At 42.9% G+C, this 21,320-nt stretch overlaps 1 protein-coding gene across 1 annotated transcript; it reads right to left on the minus strand.

Annotated features, from left to right (window-relative positions):
- Positions 1–741: 741 nt before the first annotated feature.
- SNX3 (sorting nexin 3) lies at positions 742–21,134 on the minus strand. The gene is made up of 4 exons (XM_083608458.1): positions 20,613–21,134; positions 3,905–4,000; positions 3,420–3,544; positions 742–1,065 (listed from the first exon to the last, which is right to left on the minus strand). The coding sequence occupies exons 1-4, from the start codon at positions 20,772–20,774 to the stop codon at positions 960–962; spliced, it is 489 nt and encodes a 162-aa protein (XP_083464584.1). The 5' UTR covers positions 20,775–21,134; the 3' UTR covers positions 742–959.
- Between the last annotated feature and the right edge of the window lie 186 nt (positions 21,135–21,320).

Here is a 21,320-nt window from a genome sequence, read left to right on the forward strand (position 1 = left end):
TGAATATTGTTACCCACAGTAAGAGGAAGGAGTACTATAATTCCGATTCAGTACTCCATAAACTGTAACTTCACGACCATATGGAGGAAACCAACAATCCTATCCCTGTTAACTGGGGAGTCCCAAAGATTTATGTAGGACTTGCCCCGAAGCAATAACACATAGGACTGTAACTTACAATGGGAGTTTTAGTATTTCAAGCTGAATGAAGTCAAGTAATTAAGAACCATTTACTTAAGTGGAAGGTACAGCCAGCATAAAACACAGTGCAGTGGGACATTTATCCAGGGAGATAAGCCAGCCCAAGGTATAGAGAGAAGGACTATTTTTCCCATCATAGCAGGAAGGACATGCTAAGTGCATTTTTACTTTTTATTTCAAAACAACTTTTAGACAAATGTTCTTAGTATACAAATCTGTTTTCTTTTTACACAATATAAAGAAATGCTCCCTCATTGCTTCTCAGTACAAAGGCTGCCCCACCCCCACCCCGCCCCTCGCAAGCTTAAAGATACAACTACAGAAGTGCTTATTTTATACAAGGGGGTATTGAATACAATGCACCATGTTAGTCACCAAATTGCAGGTTGAATACTAGTTGTTGTACAGAAATATTCTAGTGTTTAAAATCAAAGAAAAGTGAACGTGCGACACCATAAACAGTGCAAGTTCGAGTAAGGCTGAGTCAGTAACCACCACAAGGGTCATTGCAAAAGGAAGAAGGGAAGAGTTTCAAAATACTGAGATTTTTAAAAGCCATTTAATCAACAGTCTGACAGCAGGTTTACCTAGAGTTCTTTAATGCCATAAAGATCAATGCAAAGAACACGCAGTGCTGTTAGTATATCGAAGGCTTCTGGTGCCAGTTTGTTTGCAGCATGCTAAAAACCTTAAACTACATATCTTAGACGAAGTATGTCACCACTAACATTTATGCCAGTTAAAGTGTTGTGCAGCATTCAAGCATGTCTTATTTTGGAGGGCGTGTAGGTTTTGTCTATTACTTCATCCTGCAAGAACATATGAAGACAGCGTTCATTCTGCGCCAAGGGGTGGCCTGCAACTCTAGAATTTGAGAATAAAAAAAAATTAGTTTTAAAAACCACTCTCCCACCCCGAATTTTCAGGAAGATTTCCAATTTAGACTTGCTTTTAAATACCCCACAACAACAAAAACCAAACTCTCCCCTATCTTAAGTGGCATTTAAACAACTCCACCAATGGCTAATGAGCTACCACCCACCCACCAGTCACCAGAATTAGCATCCTATCAGCATGACTGCTTTCAGAGAGATCATACTGCAAACAAGTCATCATTCCTGACAAAGGTTAAGGGGGGGGGTCTGTGGTAGGACTCTAACGTACCCTCCCCCACCCTCAAGGAGAATAGAGAAAATGACGTATTAGCCATTTGGAATTTTGAGCACATCCTATATGCAAAGACTCAGCAGCAAACCTACTTTCCCAAGAAACAGCTGCCAAGTTAAAGACAGTCTTAGAAGGTATCCAAAAATCTGGGGCTGTATTCAACTGCGCAACTAATCTTTTTCTTTCACATCTCCTCCACCTCCCACTCAGCTGCGTGCAACTCAGCCTGCAGTATTCAGTAGGTCCACCTGACTTTGGAGAGGGAAAGATCGCTTACAAAAGCTGCCACTCCCCTCCTGCAGCCACTGGATGCCATCTGAGATGTTGAGAGCTCATGGATGATATAAGCCAGCTATGAAAAGATCACTGGCCCATCTTGCCTAGCACTGTTAATTGCCTTCAGACTCTGCGCTGTCAAGTCAGACCAGTGGCGTAGTGTGGGGGGTGCAGGGGGGGCCGGCCGCACCGGGCGCAACAACTGGGGGGGGGCGCGCTCGCACTCGCAGCTCTCTGCCCCTGCTAAAATCCACGGGTTAGGGGGCGCAAATTACTTGCCTTGCCCTGGGTGCTGACATCCCATGCTACGCCACTGAGTCAGACAACCCTTCCCAAGTCCTGCTACCTAAATTCACTTCACTAGAGACAGGCCGCATTCCCACAGCAGTTTATTCCATTTTCCCAACGTTCTCCTTCTAATTTCCATGTTATATTGAAGCTTTCCACAAGATAAAAGCCACATCCAAAAAGCTATGTCAAGTTTAGTGCCAATTCCTGTGTCATTTGCTAACAAGTCCCCCACCCCACCCCAGAAGCAATCTGTTTGCAAATAACATGAAAACCTCAGCAATATTTCACTGTATTTCTGGAAGTGGCTTTGACATTCTGTGAAAGCTCAAATATAATGTGGAAATTAACAGGGCAACATCAGGAAAACAGAATCAACAGCCGTGTGACTGAAGCCACGGTCTAATCAGATGTCATAATCACAAATTTCATGCCATTGAACTGCAATTATGAAGCTATTGGGACAAATACTAAAATGACAATGAGAAGCATTCTCATATTCCTATTTTATATGCAAATAAAGTCCATGCACAATTAAAGGTGACCATCATGTCCAAATAAGTTATTACCAAATGAGCTGGACTTTCAGAACTGTGTTTTTGATTTGATAATGTTCATCTTCTCCTTTGATTTACTAGAGGGAGGATGAGCAATATTGGTTCCAAGAAGCAAAATGGGATGGGGAACTATGGAACCAATCCTGGTAATCCTCCCTCTAATAAATTAAAGGAGAACTAGGAAGTAGTGGGCCCAGCCTTCTTCCAGCAAAATAAAATAGTTTACACTTTACATCCAGAGGCCTTAAAATAAGCAGGTTTCAGAAAACAGGATGGAGAAACACGTGAAAAATGCATTCCCAACTACCTGTTATATCCCCCTCCAACTTCAGGATTGGAAAGCCTATAGGCAACTGCCAAGGAGGCAAAACTACCATGCAACTCCAGTCACTGCCCCCTCTGACCTAATATGGAAGCCAAGGCTTAACTGTTCCAGCAAGCAAATCTGAAGAGACGGCCACCCTAGCCAAGGCTATGTGTAAAAACCATTTTGCCACATTACGAGCATCAGCTTCTCAGGCTGCGTAGTCAGATTGTAACCTAACTGTTCCAGCTGATGAATCGCAGCCCCTCCCCACCTCCCCCCAGCCTTATTTGTATGATTCTATCTTTACATGCTGTAATTTTAGCAATTTGCATAAATTAAGCAAAACTGAAACAAAACCCAGGTCACGACAAATACTTCAATCATTGCAGCAAATGTTAAAGCATTTGTACACTGTTCAGCTTGGATGCTGATCGCGCTTAGATGCTAGTTCAACCCTGAAAGTAGTTCAGGAGCGTTTAAAAAGGTGAACTGAGCTTTGCGTGGTATGAGAGCAACTGCACTGCTAAACCCACCCGAGCCAATGTCAGATGTAAGCATGTATAATGTGGTTGCCTTTACACAACTGACTCTACACAACTCAAGAAATAGAATAGTGCACTTACTTGTTTATGAATTGTTCAAGCCCTTGCTTCCTTTCCTCTATAAAAGAGTCATCAAATATCCCATCGTCTCCTCTAAAAGGCAATTGGCGGAAAAAAGCTTTTCCAGGCAAGGGAGGCACTACAACCTGAAAGACAGTTGTGATCTAAATTACTAACACACTGAAAAACAGACTGCTTATTTTATGTAGAGCGCATCTAGCTTTTAATACAGTGCCTAGAAAATTTGTTTTAGGGGTACATGGGCTGTACCCTTCCCTTAGACATGGCACTCGAGATGGATGGCTGATTTAATATGGGATGCACAGAAGTGCCAAGCTTAAACACAGCTGCAAGGATTCAGAATGGCCTGTGCTTGGGTCACAGTAAATTCCAGAACTGAGTTGGCAATCCTTACCACCATCACTGACACCACATTACTTAACAGCCCAGGGCAACCTTTTTCAGTGCCACAACACCTTTGTATCCAAGAAAATGTTTTGCCTTACCTTACTCTCTCTTTCTAGTTCACTTCGAAGCCATTCAAAGTCACTGTATCTTCGCCTTACACAAGACTCCTTCAATTTGAAAATAGGAAGGTTTGTCTAAAGAAAAGGAAAGGGGAAAAAATGTCCCATCACTATTCATCAACAACAGAGTATACAGGCTTGATTATGCTGAGACTGTCTTCCTTCCCAACACTGCATTCAGGATGTATTGCTCATATACTACAAGCCCAAGTGCCAAACTTAACATCGCTGTGAGGGCTAAGTATAGAGATTTTACTATTTTAGCTCTAATTGTTGTCCACAAAAGGTAAGAATCTGTCCTACCCCTTCTGGATGGTAAGTACTTATCTCCAGGATGATGCTGGCATTGCAGCACTGCCTATCCTAATCATAAAAAAGTTCAAACTAACAACTAATCACAGCCTCACTCTAGAACATTTTCTGAACACTTTTCTCCACAACGTTTCATTTCATTTCAGGGAGCCTGTAGACTTCACTCTTGAAGCACCCATCATTCCCTCTGTCCACTTCTTGGTTAGGTCATCCGGCATGACTAAGGAAGCTTGCTCCAAACTGGGCCCGAATCCAGAATTTATAGCTTGTTGGATTCTAGACTGATGTCCTCTTTGATGTACAGAGCAACACTGTCAATCTGCCTTTTCCTACACTTTATTATTATTATTTAAAACTTACATCCTGTACTTGGTTGGAAAGCCCTAGGACAAGTTACAACAAATGCATACATAACACAATAGCAAAAGCTTCGCAGTACACAGGCATGTGTTACTGTTTTTAAAAGCCAGCCTGAGAAAACAGGTCTTCAGGCAGCACCAAAGCATGTATGATGTTGGCACCAGCCTACCCTCCAGCCAGGGAGATATTGTTAAGAAAACCTTCAGGTGGACAACTGATCCCTCATTTTCCCTTTAGGCTGGGCTCTCCGCCCCCAGCAGATCTCATTTCATGGGCTAGATGTTAGAAGAGAGGTGTTCCTGAAGTAAACTGGGCCCCAAGCCATTTGGGCATTATTTAACAAAAGTTGTACCCTAAAAATTAAAAAGAAATCTAAACAGAACTAGTCCAAACACGTCCACAATACAACCTTGAATCTGGTTCAGTGGTAGATTAGCAACCACTGAAATTCATTAAGAGTCCCTGTTCTATGGGGCATGGCATAGTTGCACACGTTTGCAAGGATGACCACTAGTCAACAGGACTTCCTCTTCCTGCCCCCTGCACCACCCCCAAATCTGCTGTGGGGGGTGGGGGGTGGGGGGTGGGGAACCCAGAACAGATTTGGGAGGATGCAGGGGGGAGATGAGAGGAGAGAACATCCCATTATGCAAGGAGAATGCCTGCCTTAGCACTATGTTGAATACAACCCGTGAGCTCTTGGTATTAAACCTTTTCTTCCCCCCACCCCCACCCCAAATCTGGCTCAGGAGGTCAGGAAAACCATTAGAAGAGTGGGGGGGGGGGAGGGAGATTGCTCAGTATGGCAATCCAAAATGCTTGCCCTGACTAAACGATCACCTTAGTGTGACGCTGAAATCCTCCCACTGTGCTCCATCATGTACAGCAACATCTGTATGTACATGGTGTGAAACCCAACCCAAGCAGAATTAGGAAGGCACTTGCATTTTCCCAGGTAAGCACAACACTGTTCATTGTATTATGTCTTAAGGTATATTTTTTCTCTTAACGAGTTCCTTTATGCTAAAAAGTCATGCTTGCATTGAAAGACGCTGGCTTTTGTAAAGGCATTTTTGTCCCAGGCAGGGAACACCACTATACAGTTTCCCCAGAGCTGAGGAGTAAAGATTCCCAGAATAAAAACAGTGGATTATTGCTCTCTGATTTCACCTTTTGGCTTCTTAGCAGAGTTCCAAATTAAGTCATTGTAAGTGTGTAAGGCCTGTAGAGTTTTAGTGTTTTCTGCAGGTGAGATTTTCACCTTTAACATTCCATTTGCTCAAGTTACTTAATCCTTCTTGTTAACTGCTCTTTTATTCAGTAAGTTAAGATAAAGCAGTGAAAGGAGTGCCTCGGAAATTCTTATTTCTTGGTACAGGAGCCTATAAAAGTTAATCTCCAAGCAATATATAAGGCTTAGAAGTACAGTGTTAGGTAAAATGAGCTGGCCCAATATAGGTATCCCTCCATTTTTCCTCCTTTGAACTTCTGACACAATCATGATTTAGACTCCCAACACATTTAGCTGTTTCACTCTTGCCAAATCGTTTCCTGTTAAGATATAAGCTACCTCAAGACAGCTGCTTAGAGAGCTGCAAAGGAGCGTGAGACTTTCTGCCACACTGGTTAACACTTCAGTTACATGCTTCTAGTTAAGTAGTCTGCAGCAGTGAATTTATCCCGGATTCATCCTAACCACTCTGCTTTTTTCTTTTTTTCTTTTCTTTTCTTTTTTTTTTGTAATTATCTTAAAACCGAGTACAGTGGTACCTCGGGTTAAGAACTTAATTCGTTCTGGAGGTCCGTTCTTAACCTGAAACTGTTCTTAACCTGAGGTACCACTTTAACTAATGGGGCCTCCCACTGCCGCCGCAGCGAGATTTCTGTTCTCATCCTGAAGCAAAGTTCTAAACCCGAGGTACTATTTCTGGGTTAGCGGAGTCTGTAACCTGAAGCGTCTGTAACCCGAGGTACCACTGTATTGAGTATGTGAGAGGGAGAAATGACTTGAAATATAGAACTCAGCAGCTAAAAAAGCTATTCATGATTCTTGCAGGATATCTTCAAGACGGCAAATGAGATATTCTACATCACTGATATTCAACTGGTGGGTTGAGACCTTCTACATGGTTGCAACAGCAGTGCTAACTTCATACAAATATGGTGGCGGTGGTGAGAATTAAGAAATGGCTTCAATACATGTTTGGGTTAAAGGCGGGTCCCAGGTCTGAAGACTACTGATCTATTCCAATGAGATATGCATAAATGATAAGGGCTGCACTGCTCCAACCTTGAAGTCGATAATTTGCTCTGAGGTAGCAGCAATTCATTCCAGCAGACCAACTGCTAAAACTACCGTATTTTTTGCTCTATAAGACTCACTTTTTCCCTCCTAAAAAGTAAGGGGAAATGTGTGTGCGTCTTATGGAGCGAATGCGGGCTGTGCAGCTATCCCAGAAGCCAGAACAGCAAGAGGGATTGCTGCTTTCACTGCGTAGCGATCCCTCTTGCTGTTCTGGCTTCTGAGATTCAGAATATATTTTTTCTTGTTTTCCTCCTCCAAAAACTAGGTGCGTCTTGTGGTCTGGTGCGTCTTATAGAACGAAAAATACGGTACATCAGAGCCTCAAGGACAGAGAAGGTGTAACTTTATATGTGTCAGCAAGGCTGGATTACACTTAGATCCATCTCAGGTAATGAAAGGGAACACATCCCAGTCTGATGAATTGTATGCTTTTACAACACTATAATGTAGGATCAATGGTGCAGTTTAGGCACCGACCTCCCAAACCTATTTTGTTGCAACTCAGGGGTTTTTTTTATTAAACAAACACCTATTTATATTGACATTTAGTTACAAAGTTTATATCCCACTTTTCTTCCAGAGAGCTCAAGATGATTGAGAATTAAGGGATGGGGAACCTGTGGCCTTTCAGGTGCTGTTTAACCACAGTTTCCACCCTCCTTTGCCACTGGTGATGCTTGCTGGGGCTGGTGGGAAGTGGAAATTGTAATTTCCTAAAGAGCCATAGGTTCCCCGTGATGCCCTGCTTTACCTTCATAACCAGCTCCATGGCTGAGTAGGGATTAGATCCTGGGTATCTCTAGCTCTAGCCCAGAACTAACCGCTACACTGGCTCACTTGACATACTGGCACTTAAGAGTCAAGGCAGCGTTGTAGCCCTGTGTTAAGTATCTGGTTCAGGATTCACATCAGTGGCAAATTCATTTGTAACCACCTCATCAGCTGCTTTCTGAAACACTGAGATTAAACACCAACCTTCCTCACATTTTTACCAACAATCTTTGCAGGAAATTTGCATTTGCACACTGTAAACAGACTAGAAGGTTCCATGTCCTAAACAGCCTCAAGGTAAACCCATACAGTGGTATCTCGGGTTAAGTACTTAATTCGTTCCGGAGGTCCGTTCTTAACCTGAAACTGTTCTTAACTTGAAGCACCACTTTACCTAATGGGGCCTCCTGCTGCTGCCACGCCGCCGGAGCATGATTTCTGTTCTCATCCTGAAGCAAAGTTCTTAACCCGAGGTACTATTTCTGGGTTAGCGGAATCTGTAACCTGAAGCGTATGTAACCCGAGGTACCACTGTAAATCTCTAACACACCTGCAAGAAAAGACTCCCTGAAGAGTCTCTGGACAAAGCCATTGTGTAACTTACACTAATTTTGATGCCACCTTCATAGTAGCTAGCCTTCCTACAACTCAGTTGCCAACAGGGAGGTGTGGGTGCTTCTAAAAGCAACCAGGTGCTCCAGTAAACTTTCTATAGATAGCTATCAGGCAGAAGTGTATGATGTAAAACAAACATATCTGAGACTCTCTTGCATGTGCCACCTGCACATTATGAAGGAGTTTAGGAGAAGTTACAATGCTCTTCTACTGCCTCCTGCTGGTAGATTCTCTCTGGTTAACATTATTTGGATACCTGGTGAACCTTTCTTAAGTCTGCTAAAGAGATGGGATTGTTGTTAAAAAGGTTTAAATTTAAGAGGAAGCCAAAGCATTTTTGTAAGCCACTCATCCATCTTGACTAACAGGTGGGGCGATATCTTTCAACAAATAAATTTTAAAATGTGCTTTTATGTGGGCCATCACATACTCTCCCCCCAAGGAGAATTTCCATCTGAAAAAGCCAGTCCGCCCCCCACCCTGATCTTCATTTATACACCTTTACTTGTATCAGTTATGCATGATGGAAAAATACCACCACCACTGACCAGCACCATCAGTTCCCAACATGTTTAAGTGGCAAGATTCCTTTTTCAAATACTATGCAAAGATGTTACAATATATAAAACCAGATTCAAAACTGACCTTCCTTTTAAGTGCATGGCAAGCACTGGAGGACGGAGTGAAATTATCTAGATGAGTCGAGAGTTCTCTTATGCTACTCTCTTCATGAGTCAACAACCCTTAACACACCATCAATGGTAGTTCCATTTTAAAAATGGAAGGTATATTAATCAGTTCCTCCCAAACCTGAGTTTTTTCCATCTTACATGACATGCCATAAGATGAATGCAAGTGGGAAAGTCAAAATGATGTACAGCAACAAGAAGTCCTTTAATAGGTTCTGAGATATGAAATTGAAGGGAGGTTCTAAAAAAGGCCCTTTTTCTAAAAGATACGGTAACTAGAATAAGTGCTAATTGATTGTAGCCTATACAAACACAGCACTAGAAAGATCAAGTACTCGTAGATTGGGCTTTGATACAAGATGCCATTCTGAATTATTAGAAGCGAAAGGGTATTCATCACGATTGTGTGATATTTCCACTGACTGATCAGCAACGCTACCAGATACTTATGATAGAAAAATAACCTTGAATCACTTTGCCAAATGTGTGTTGACAAACCCATGATTATGGGGATAGAAGAGACATTTGTAAGAGAATTGGTAGAATTCTCGGAATTAGTGCTGCCAGGTCTTAACCTCTAAGCAGTGTTTCTCAACCTTGGGTCCCCAGATGTTGTTGGACTACAACTCCCATCATCCCTGAGCTCTGGCATTGCTAGCTAGGGGTGATGGGAGCTGTAGTTCAACAACATCTGGGGACCCAAGGTTGAGAAAGGTTGCTAGAGGCATTACAAAAAGGAAGTTCAAACTGCCCACAGCAGTACTTCAGGGCAAATCCATAACAGCCGTACTAGAGGGCAACTTGCAGAGCTTCCGTAAACTTTTACCACTGGGTACCGATTCTGTCAGCTATTCAACAAATTTGTACATGTTTTATTTATGTGGAGGCAGCCTTTGGAGGGTGTTCATGTCGCCCATCAAGCCAATATTTCGGATTGGGAAGTTATTTGGACACTTGCCACAGTGATAATAAGCCTTAGTCATTAAAAGAGAAATAAGGCTCACACAGGGGGATTTTAAATTCTTGACATTAACCACAGTTTAGAACACTGTACATATCAGAATCCCAGAGGGCCACACATATTGTTAACAAGGACTACAGCATATTTTTGGAGAGTATAGTAGCCTTGCAGGCTAAAAGCCTGCTATAACCAAGGGCCTAATGTGACAGACATTCAGTATCACGTTGGTCAAGGTCACGATTGTTCAGAATGGTGCAAAATTACAAGAAACAAGTGTAAGCAGAGCTTCAAAGGTTTCATCAAGTACAGGAAGGTTGAATTTATGCCTTTGCAATTGTCTACAGAAAAGAGATTTCTCTCCTCCCTGTGTCTACCCTCTTCCACGTTTCTTAATTTGAATTACTTCTTACCTGCCCATCATCTTAAGTGATCCCAGAGTGGAGTACATCAAAGCAATTTAAAATCCAACAATGGCAACCATCAGCACAATGTCACCATAAAGCAAAGAGCAGATAAACAATGGTAAATGGCAGCTAATACCGTATTTCAAAATTCAGGCTATGGGAGAAATCTGCAGCAGGAACAATACCAGAAATCAAACAGCAGCAGCACATTTAGGAGGCTAAAAGTCTTAAGCACTCACAGTGTAAGTGGCCTGACTCTCAAATCCTAGTAGATAACTAGGGATAGATCAACTTGATGAAGTGTGGGGCACCAACAGAATGTTCTGCCAGCTGTCAAGGGCAATCCAGCCTCTTATGTAGGTTGCATCTGCAAAGAGATTCCTTACTGGAAGTCAGCAATCAGATGAAGATATCTGAAGGTGTATCTAACGTGGGTTCTTTAAAGCTTTTGAGAAGCTATCTGCTCTAACAGATAGCTAGCTGAATTCTTGCAAATATTAAATTTTGTATACTCCCGGAAACCAACAACCTACTGGGCTACTTCATTCTATATCAACTGAAATTTCCTTACTGCATCCAGGGGTTCCCAAACTGTGGTCTGTAGACCATCAGTGGTCTGTGAGTTTCATTCAAGTTGTCTGTGGTGCATCTGTAAAAATACAATGAAAAACCATGCAGCATCTAGCACAGTAGAGTATGGTTGCTACAATAGGCTGAAAAAGCATTAAGCGGTCCTCCAGGACCCTCTGCAATTTTTCAAGTGGCCCTTGGGGAAAAGTTTGGAAATTACTGCTCTAGTAAAAAGGTCACCATGGCAGCTGGCACAACAGAGGCAGCAAATAAAATTCTCAAGCAATAGCCTCTGAGAATCCAGGAGGCACAAACTGCATTCCCTTTAAAATGCAGGTCAACAGTTTAGGAGTGAAATCTCTTCTCAAACAGACAGTTCAACCACTTTTGTCCATCAAAAGAAACTCCTTCATGCATGGATTGTTTCTGCTTATTTCCCCTCCATCCAACCCATCATAGGCCTCAGGTGGTCGGTCATTCAAGGACTACCATCATACTTGATTAAGATGGAAAGGAGTAACAGCTGGGCATCATTAAGATGCCAATGATAATCCACTCAAAATACACTTTTCAGAAATCCTTCACCAGAAGTGTAATGTAAAAGTTAAGGAATGAGAGACTGAATGGAACTTTTACAGAATGTTACATGAAGACTCTTGGGGATCTGTGGGTGAAGTATGAGCAGAACTGCTGCAAAGCAATGTTCCCTACTCAGAACCCCAGTTGGATCAGGGCCCTACCAGGACCAATGGTACCAAACATGGCTAAGCAATCTGGGAAAACAAAACAAGCATCTTGTCCACAACCTTGAGTGTCAGTAATCGACACTTATCCAATAAAAAACAATCAGAAGAGAATCTTAACACTTCTGTATTGACTTTAGTGTCAGAACAGATGCAAACTTTTTTGTCTGCAAAACTGTCTGTGACCTGCTAGACACATGTAATGATACCTGCATATGGAGAAATTCTCAAAAGCTTTACTGGCCCTGCAGATGTTGAAATGTCACCCCTCAGCTCCAGGCACCGTAGCTCAACCAACCCACCGCTGATGTAGAAGCACTTAAAAGCTGCAAAGCTACTCCTAAGAAATCCCTTTCCCAATATAAGCCCTCCAATTTGCATCAATAGTCAGCTATTGAGCATGCTAGCTCCACCCATGGCCAAAGGATAGCCACCTACGATATTCTGGGGGAAGGAGGAGGAGGAAGAGAGAAAACCACCAGAGACGTAAGACCACTCAAGGTATACTAACCAATGACAGGAAAAAGGAGCTTCCGAGACTCACAACAAGCACACGCTTGCCAAACAGCTGAGTCATCAAGAAGGGGATGGTCCCTTTGCACTTCTGTTTTGCTAGATCCATCACTACAGTTGCTCAATTCTGAAGAGGACTCCAGCCTCCAGGGACAGTTCCACTTAATGCTGTCAACACATGGGCTGAACTGCTTCTCTGTGCAGACTTCCTTCACCTCACGTCATATCACAGCAACTCTGTAATAACACATCTGCTTTGCACTGTTTTTAACAGCAGGGGTGACATTGAGACCTGCTTGCAAGAAAGCTCACAATCCTTCTGAGAAAAGGAAGGTGTGTGATGTGTGGCATACTGCTGATGGACTCTGGACCACTGATCTCCAACGGAATATTTTTAATCAGCTAAGTGGCCTTACCCATGTAGGAGCAGCTGTCAGCCCACCCAACAAGCCACCAGTTATCCTCTAACACAGGTCGAGGAGACTTCATAGCCTAATGGTCATTTAAGCATTTGTCTAAAACAGATCCACGTTTTCAAACTTTTATTCACATTGAATTATTGACCCATGTTAGAGAACAGATTCTGGAATTGAGGTCCCAAGCAAAAATCATTAACTGATTCTGTAGGAATTGGTGACTATTAGCTGGTAGTCAGGGCTTCAAAGCACCTTGCAAAGGGGCTGCCAAATAACTTATCAGTGGTGCCTGCAAACCCTTTTGGCTCAGCCACCTAACATGAGGTGTGGGGCAGGTGGGTGTGGCCCATGGACCAGAGGTTCCCTATTGCCAAATAAGAGAGTAATAGGGTTCCGTGTACTTAGCAGCTGTATGGAATTGTACTTTCTTTATCTCAGAGAAAACCGAGGTCTTTTTACATTAACCGATTAGAGATAATTCCTGGCAACACTAAATGGTCTGGCCTCAACCATGAAAAGTCACAATTTTTCTTGATATCTAGAAAATCATTATGAAGTTGCTTCAGTTAATTTACCAGCTGATTGTACATTCTTCCAAGTGTATAATCAGTTTAAGAACAGGTCTAAAGTGTTTTCAGGAAGTCTCTTCTTAAAAGGCCAGAGAATTTTAGTATAAACACTGAAAATGCTTAGGGTAGGATTCAACTAATGAATCATGTCAGCTGTGCAAGGACTTCTGCTTGCACAATGGGGCTTTCCCCTCTCCTTGCAAACTCCCCACTCCACCCCACCCTGCGACTGGCTGTGGAGTTAAGAGACTCCCCAGAGCAGTGCAGAGAGGAGGGATCATTCTGTCTGACAAGCTCAACTTGCCCCGACAGAACGATAATCTTAGCAAAACATCAAATTCCTTCCTTAGTATTTACATAAGTATAGCTTTACATTATTTTTCTGTCACCAAAGTGAATTATTCAACATATTACTTTTTGAAATTATCTAATATTTGAGTGTCATGATGTATTGATTGCATTTGTGTTGTGAGCCACCCTGGGACTAGTTAAAATGGAAAAGGAGCATACAAACTGAAATAAAAATAATACACCAGGGACTTCTATCCCATGAATAAGTATACTTCAGACAGAGCAAGCACATGCTCAAGTAAGTGTTGCTTAATATTGTTGCCACCCGCATCTCTCCAGAAAGACTTTCACTTGGCTCTTCAAAGTTGCTGAACAGCAGAAAAGGAAGGAAAGAAAAAGCAGAAGGAAATATAGAGGATATAGAACTGTTCAGCAGAATTTGCAAGAGCATCATTCCAAGGACAATTTAATTAACCTGATACTCCGTTCTTAAAGAGATCATTTGATTCAGGACAATTGAGAGAAAGAAACATGCACCCATATCACCCAGTATGGAAGAACACAGTAACTGGAAGAGTAACCTGAAAGGAAAATACCTGGTTCTAGGACAGTATATCTAATATCAGTGGAATCAGACACTTTTGTTCGATTCAGAGATTAACATTTTATCCCACCTTGCAACTCTAAGAAAGATTGTGTAGTTCTATGACATGCCAAGGCATTAACACATCAGCAGCACCAAGGTATATTTCTTCTAATCCCAATTCAGACATATACTTTTCTCCTTTGTAATTTTTGATCAGAATGCAACTTCTACAAAAGATGCTGACAAAAATAAAAAATAAAACTATTTGATTTGATTGTTAGTGTTTAAGCTACAATATTTTAAAACTAACCTGAACTTTAAACACTCTTTAAAACTCTATGAACAACTACTTTTCTTTAAAGGGAATTAATTGTGAAAAAACTAACTTTGTCAGTCATCATACAAGTACATAACATTGATACTGGTGGATTGGCAAGTCACAAGCTTCACCCACCAAAGCAGCTAAGTGACCTTAAAACTTGCTTGATAATTGGCTTAATTCTTCTATATTCATGATGCAAGCAATTCTAATGCAGAGCGACAGGATTCTGAGTTATGTGAAATAAAGCAATTATTCATCATTTTCTAAATAGTAGGAAAAACAGTGCAGCCTTCAAGGTTGTATAAAGGCTCTGAAGTTTAAAATCAACGTTTAAGATTATAGTAACCAGATTGCATGCACTTTTACATAGGAAATATCTAAGTAGAGGAAAACTCTGATTTAAATCAATGGTGTATTTTGGCCTTTTTTCTTGCAATTTAACTCTCCTTGATCTAAATCAATCCAGCCAGGCTTGTGATGACAGAATGAACCATCTGCTGCTACAATGTTAAAATATCTGACTCTTAGTGCTGTTTAATCTTTGTGGTATAAACCACTTGAAGAAATATTCTATTACAATGATATTTCTGTTGCATCAATCTAGGGTACCTTTGCTTGATGGAAGAAGTGAAAGTAGACAAGTGACTCAATTCCTCCTCTAGTTTTTAACTAATCAACTGTATGCTTCATGATTTGAGAGCAACTTTGTTGTTTAGAGTGGCATTTCATATTTCATGCTTGTCACTGTCAATGGGGAATACCTGACCTCTACGGTTTTCACTGTAAACAAAATATTACTCACTCAAAAGGAGTATGTAGTAGAACCATTTTTATCTGGCTACAGTGCAATCTTCCAAGCCCAAGTAGAACTGGAAATACAACAGTAGAGAAACACGGATATATGCTAGAGACCAAATAAATGTGAGTGGTGCAGATCAGATCCTTTTCAGGATTCGATCCTTTTCACAAATTTGAATGGAAGACTGCAATCCTGTGCACTTCTGAATAGACAAGAATATATTGGGAAAGCCTAAATGGCTTTGAGAGACAGAAAAGTTCTAGTCTCAGAGAGGACTGAGACAATTCAAGAGTTTCTCGTTGTGCCAGGAATGGTGCCCCACTCTAAATCTTCTCCTTCCCCACTTCACACAATGGAAAGGGAGGACGGTGCCATCTCACCCTTTGTCTTCGGTCTAGACCCAATGAAAGCAAGTGTTTTGAATCCACTATTTTAGGAATGCAGCTCCCTAAGAAAGCATGCACTCGGCACAGTACCACAAAACAACGCCACTGATGTGTGCAAAGAATCGCTCTAACTGAAAGCTCACCCCACCCACTACTAATCTGCAGTTACAGTTCTTCTCCATTTCAGATAAGAAGAAATCCTAAAGTGCTGTTAAAGTGGACTTTTATGCCTTCCTCACCTTCAATTTCTTCAGCGCCTGGATTCGTTAATAATGGAAAGCCAAAAAGGGTACAAATAGGATGTGTGTTTAGTTAGAGCATTAAGCCAATTCAATGAAGCTTTTCTTAGGTGGAGTGTTTAAGGCAGCAATTTATTTCTAAAAAATTGTAAACACGAAAGATTAAATCTACGTGCTTTATATTAAAAGTTAATATAGGTTAAGTGGTAAATGCAATATATAATAGCTTTTAAGTATCTAATCTGAGGCTTGCCAAGAAAAAAGGAGCTTCCATTAGAAAGGCTCAATAGTAACTTTTAGTTTAGTCTTAGAAATGCATCTGTCCTTGTCTTTTGTGAAAGCAATGTACTCAAGTTACGTGCAAATTCACGTTGTTGATACCTTCCAAGCTCTCAAATCAAGTGTGGTCTACAAATTAGTTTTAGCCTTGGGATTCTGAGACACTTAAAGATCTTCCCATAGTAACAGCACCAACAGCATAAAAGCAAAAAAAAAAATCTCATTTCCCATTAGTTTGGTGGCTCAGGAGCTAGGGAGAGTAGATTCAGCAGGCAGGCACATCAACCAAAGCTTGTTAGGAATCATCAATCACTGGCTGCTTCAGATGTGATGCTAAGCCATAGTTACAGCAGTTTTCTTCAACATGGTGCCCTCCAGATGTTATTGAACTCTAATTCCCATCAGCTCTGGTCAGAATGGCCAGCATTGAGGGATGATGGGTGTTGTGATTCACAACATTCATGCTGATGAAGGCCAAGATGAGCCTAGACCAGCATGGCCAAACTTGGCCCTCCAGATGTTTTGGGACTACAACTCCCACCATCCCTAGCTAACAGGAATAGTGGTCAGAGAAGATGGGAATTGTAGTCCCAAAACATCTGGAGGGCCAAGTTTGGCCATGCCTGGCCTAGACAAACGTCACAAATATGTTCACCACACCACCCCCAGCAATGATCATAGGTTCAGAAGCTTTCGCTTCTGTTTTATTTGAAACACATCTTGCCATAACATCTGGACTCAAACTGTGGTTACTCTTACCTATGGTCTGTTTGAGCAAACCACCTTTAACTCATGGATTAGGAAGTTGACTTGTTTCAGCAAGCTATAGTTAAGATTAACCAGTCTGGAGTAATCTAAAACTGAAGTGAAAACTTCCAGTTTCCTTGAAGCTGCATCTAAGAACACTTCACCAGTGTTTAGTGTGTTGTGTGTGAACTGGTGGGGTTTTTTAATAGTAATAATAATAACAATAATAACAATCTTTTATCTCAGTTTCTAATTTCCTTCAGCACTTCCTCTGGGCCCTTTCCCCTCAGAAGGAGATCCTTCTCTCCCCCCCCCCCCCCGCACCCCAAACTTCTGTCTCTCTGCCACCTTTCCTCAGCATGCAGGGAGTTGCTGGTGTTGGCCCTGGTCTAACCATAAGGGAATGACCTGACTAGAAGACAGGATAGGCAGGTGAGGTACTGGGCTGGCTGAGGTACTGAAGGCCCACCTGAACATGGTTCAAGGCGGTGGTTGAGAAACACTGGAATAGTGTTTGCCTTGGGCGATACCACATTTCTCCCATATTATAGGACTGTGAAAATGAAATGGAATAACCCTCTTCATAACAGACTCTTAACCTTGAAGAGAAAAGGCAAGATACAAACGTAATGAAGTCTGGTTAAATGCAATGAAGCAGGCTAAATGCAAGGAAGTCACTGAAACTAAGTCCAGGTGAAACCAATTCATTTGCAAGCCAAACTGTAGTCCTCCAAGCATTTCATGGTCCTCACGAATCACAACTTTGCTGTTTTAGGAACCACTATTGGGCCAGGTTGTTCTTAGTAGTCATCATGGACGTAGCCAGGATTTTTGTTAGGAGGGGCAGGACTTGGTTGGGGGGACAGGACTTTTGTTGGGGGGTGCAGAACCAACGTGATTAGTCAGTTAGTTAAGTATTTCTACTGTTTTACTTGATGTGGGGGCTGCTGCCCCCCTGGACTACGCCCATGGTAGTCATGGCGTGGCAATGAAAATAAATTGATAAACAAACAGCAAGGAATTCTTTTTGCTATCACCATCTGCTGAAGGGGGTGCAGTCTTATATTTTGATCTGACAATTTGGTCCTTCAAAATCTTCATGATAATACTGCACTCCGCAGCTTTCAAGGCAGCTCTAGCAACTGGTACACAACATCAACAAGTCTTGTGAGGGGGTAGTACTAGAAGGGCATATTGTAGAGGTGCACTGAAGTTGGCACTGCCAGGCACAATTCACTAGTGTGAATGCCAGTTAGTACCCAAAGTAGGCAATATCCGCCAACTAGTTCCTCCGCAGGTCATACGCATTTTCTGAAGGCATGGGTTATACCTTGCTATCTACATCAGCAAGCATAGTTCATCAACTGGATCAGTTAAAAACATCGAGCCTTTCAGCTGGCACAGGATACAAGTTCAAGTGACATGCAGGACTGCACAGACAACCAAGTGCCAAAGAAGCAATCTAACGGATTAAAAGGAAAACATGACTGTATTCGGTAAAACTTTCCCACACTTGGCACATCCTCAAGCAAAAGTTCTTCCTCAATTCATTAAGCTACCTTATTCCTAATTACTGTACTGGTCTATGATCTAGTACCCTCTAAACTAACAGGCAGTAGCAGCTCTCCCAAGATCTTAGGAAGAGGTCTTCCCAGCCCTACTACATCAAGATTTTTTCAACTGGCAATGGAAGGGATTGAATTCGGGACCTTTGGAATGTGAAGCAATGTGCTATGGCTCCCTCTCTTTGAGTTATCTAACCTACACAACCTAAGCACATACATTCTTTCTCCAGTCCCACTTACGTACACAACCAGTTAAGATAACATTAGGCCATCTATTACCCTAGACCTTACTTACTTTCAGCAATCCATAAACATATTGGCCAATGGCACTAGTTTGCATTATCACTCTCAGCTTTGCTAGAAATGCACAACCTGGTCCAGAATAAATAGAAGCAACAAGAAATTTGTTACTTGTTTCAGATCAAACCTACTTTTACAACATTTATCATAAAAGGAAGAACAAACTGATAAACAAATGACGGTGGAAAACACCTTTAGACAAACTGTCATTCTTAATAAATTCAAGAACTGTACATTCAAGGAGATGTAACGTAAAATTATTACTTCCTCAACCCTTGCATGACAGTTCTTCCATTACCTGAAAAGTGGGAGAGGGAAAGAGAAAACAAAGATAAATCCTTATTTTCTCCTGCCAGGTTGTCTAAAACCCACAAGAGACAAGTGGCGGGCCCTGATCCACTACAGTGGTACCTCAGGTTAAGAACTTAATTCGTTCTGGAGGTCCGTTCTTAACCTGAAACTGCTCTTAACTTGAGGTACCACTTCAGCTAATGGGGCCTCCCGCTGCCGCTGCACGACTTCTGTTATCATCCTGAAGCAAAGTTCTTAACCCGAGGTACTATTTCTGAGTTAGCGGAGTCTGTAACCTGAAGCGTCTGTAACCCGAGGTACCACTGTACTGCAGTTATAGAAGACCTTAAAGCCTTCCCCAAAGAATGAGATGGCACTATCTTAACTCTGTCAACTGCACAACCTTGAGATTATCTTTTTGTTATCATGTAGACACAGTTAAAACTATGAATTCGAGGTATTCCACCAGAGAATAAATTCCCTGGTTAGACTTTAAGTTATAGGAATGCAGAGAATGTTATTATCACATGAGGGTGAGAATCAGAGAACAATGTATTTCCTTAATGTATAAGGCTGCTGTGGGCTTCCTTTTGCAGTTAAAGGCAGAGTACAAATACAGTAACATGAAAAGTGGACCAAAAGAATTACCAAAATTGTTCAGAGGCAGTGACTACTACCAGTTACTAGACATTATGTAGGGAAGCATCACAATTTAAAGCTTTTGAAGGATGTATCACTGGTCACTGGAGGCCCTTCTCACAGCAGTTTTCTTTGTTCTCACATATCAGTAGGTACCCATAAGAGTATTGTGACTAACCAAAGTACAGCCATATCATGGAGACCAAACAAACAATGAGTATAGGAAGCCAGCTACACAGACTACTTAGCATAACTCTGGTGTGTGATGAGAGACATGGGGCCAGTATGGAACAGCACCAAGGCTGAAGCACACTGCATTTCTGGACTGCAGAGATAAGGAACATTGAAACACACACACAGTTCAAGTTACAAGCATCTGAAGGAAGCCAAATTGGGATCTACATGTGCATTCAAGAACCTTGGCATGTGCAGGCTCTGCATCAGACCTTTCATTCTGTATGAATATGGTGCTAACGGCATTCGTATAGGAATCAACACTAGAAGATACTGAGAAAATGAACAGCTTAAAATATCTCTCCCTACACACACACAGATGCCTCCCCCACCCTCAACTGCACAGGATGTCACTGTCAACCTCAGCTCAGCTTGCCAGATCAGAGTGCTAACGACATATTGGTCATGTATATGGAACTGCAGCATCTTCTCTGAAGGTGTGCCAGGGAATCAGTGAGCTCTCCAGTGAGGAAATGCCCCTGACCTTCCATTGTGTGTGGGTGGGGGGAAATGGAAAAGAAAGAGGGTGTGAGGGTGGGGGATAAAAATAAGCCCTTCAGTTTGGCTCAGGCACTTCTAAGCTACACCCACCCAGCCAGCCAGGCAAGGCACGTATTTGAAGGAGTGAAGAGGCCTTACTGCTTGGAAGTTGCACAGGCAAGGCACCTCCACCCTCGCTCCCCATAGAAGATAAGCCCGAGACACTCCAGCAGGGCCCGCCCCCCCCATAATTCCCCATCCATCCGCCGACCCCCCCCCCAGCCTCGCTAGGATCCCTCACCTTGACCCTCACGTCGTAGGTGGTGAAGCGGCCTCTGCCCACCCCCACCGTCTGAGGGTTGGAGACGTCGATCTCGAGGAAATTGCTCGGCGGCCCGTAGGCGTCGTTGAGGTTCTGCGGCTTCGTGATCAGGCGCCTGGTGTCCGCGATGGTCTCAGCCATTTCCCCCACCCGCGCGCGCCCGCTCGCTCTCAGCAAGAGGACCCGGGAGGCAAAGGACCGCGGAGGAAGCACCGGGGGAGGGGAGAGGGGGCAGCGCCGACGAGGGCAGGCAAGCAGGCGGGCTGGGAGGTCGCTCGGGCGTCACGGCGCAGCAGCCCCACCCCAACCCCACCTCTCGCCTTCTTATTCACGGGTGACCAGCCGACGTGACGCCCCCGCGACACGCTCCGGCCCAGCCGCCGACCGCACCCGGAGGGAGCGAGCCCTGCTTCGCGCGCAAAGCACCACGGGGCTTGTAGTCTTCTTATCGGCGGGAGGCCGCTTCGACGTGATGCGCAGGGGAGGCCGCGGGGACTACAACTCCCGCAATGCCGCGGCGATCCGTACTAGAAGGGGCAAAGCGCAATTAGCGGAGCTTGGCGAATTTTCTTTGGGGGCCTTCCTGGATTTGAAAGGGGCGTGGCTAAAAAAGCTGGAGTGATCCTGGTTAATACCCCACACAGCTGGGGAAATAAAGGGGCTCAGGCTCCGAATCATAAGAATCCT

The sequence above is a fragment of the Podarcis filfolensis genome (genome assembly GCF_964270895.1).
Source record: "Podarcis filfolensis genome assembly, chromosome: 3".
Classification (NCBI taxonomy): Eukaryota; Metazoa; Chordata; class Lepidosauria; order Squamata; family Lacertidae; genus Podarcis; species Podarcis filfolensis.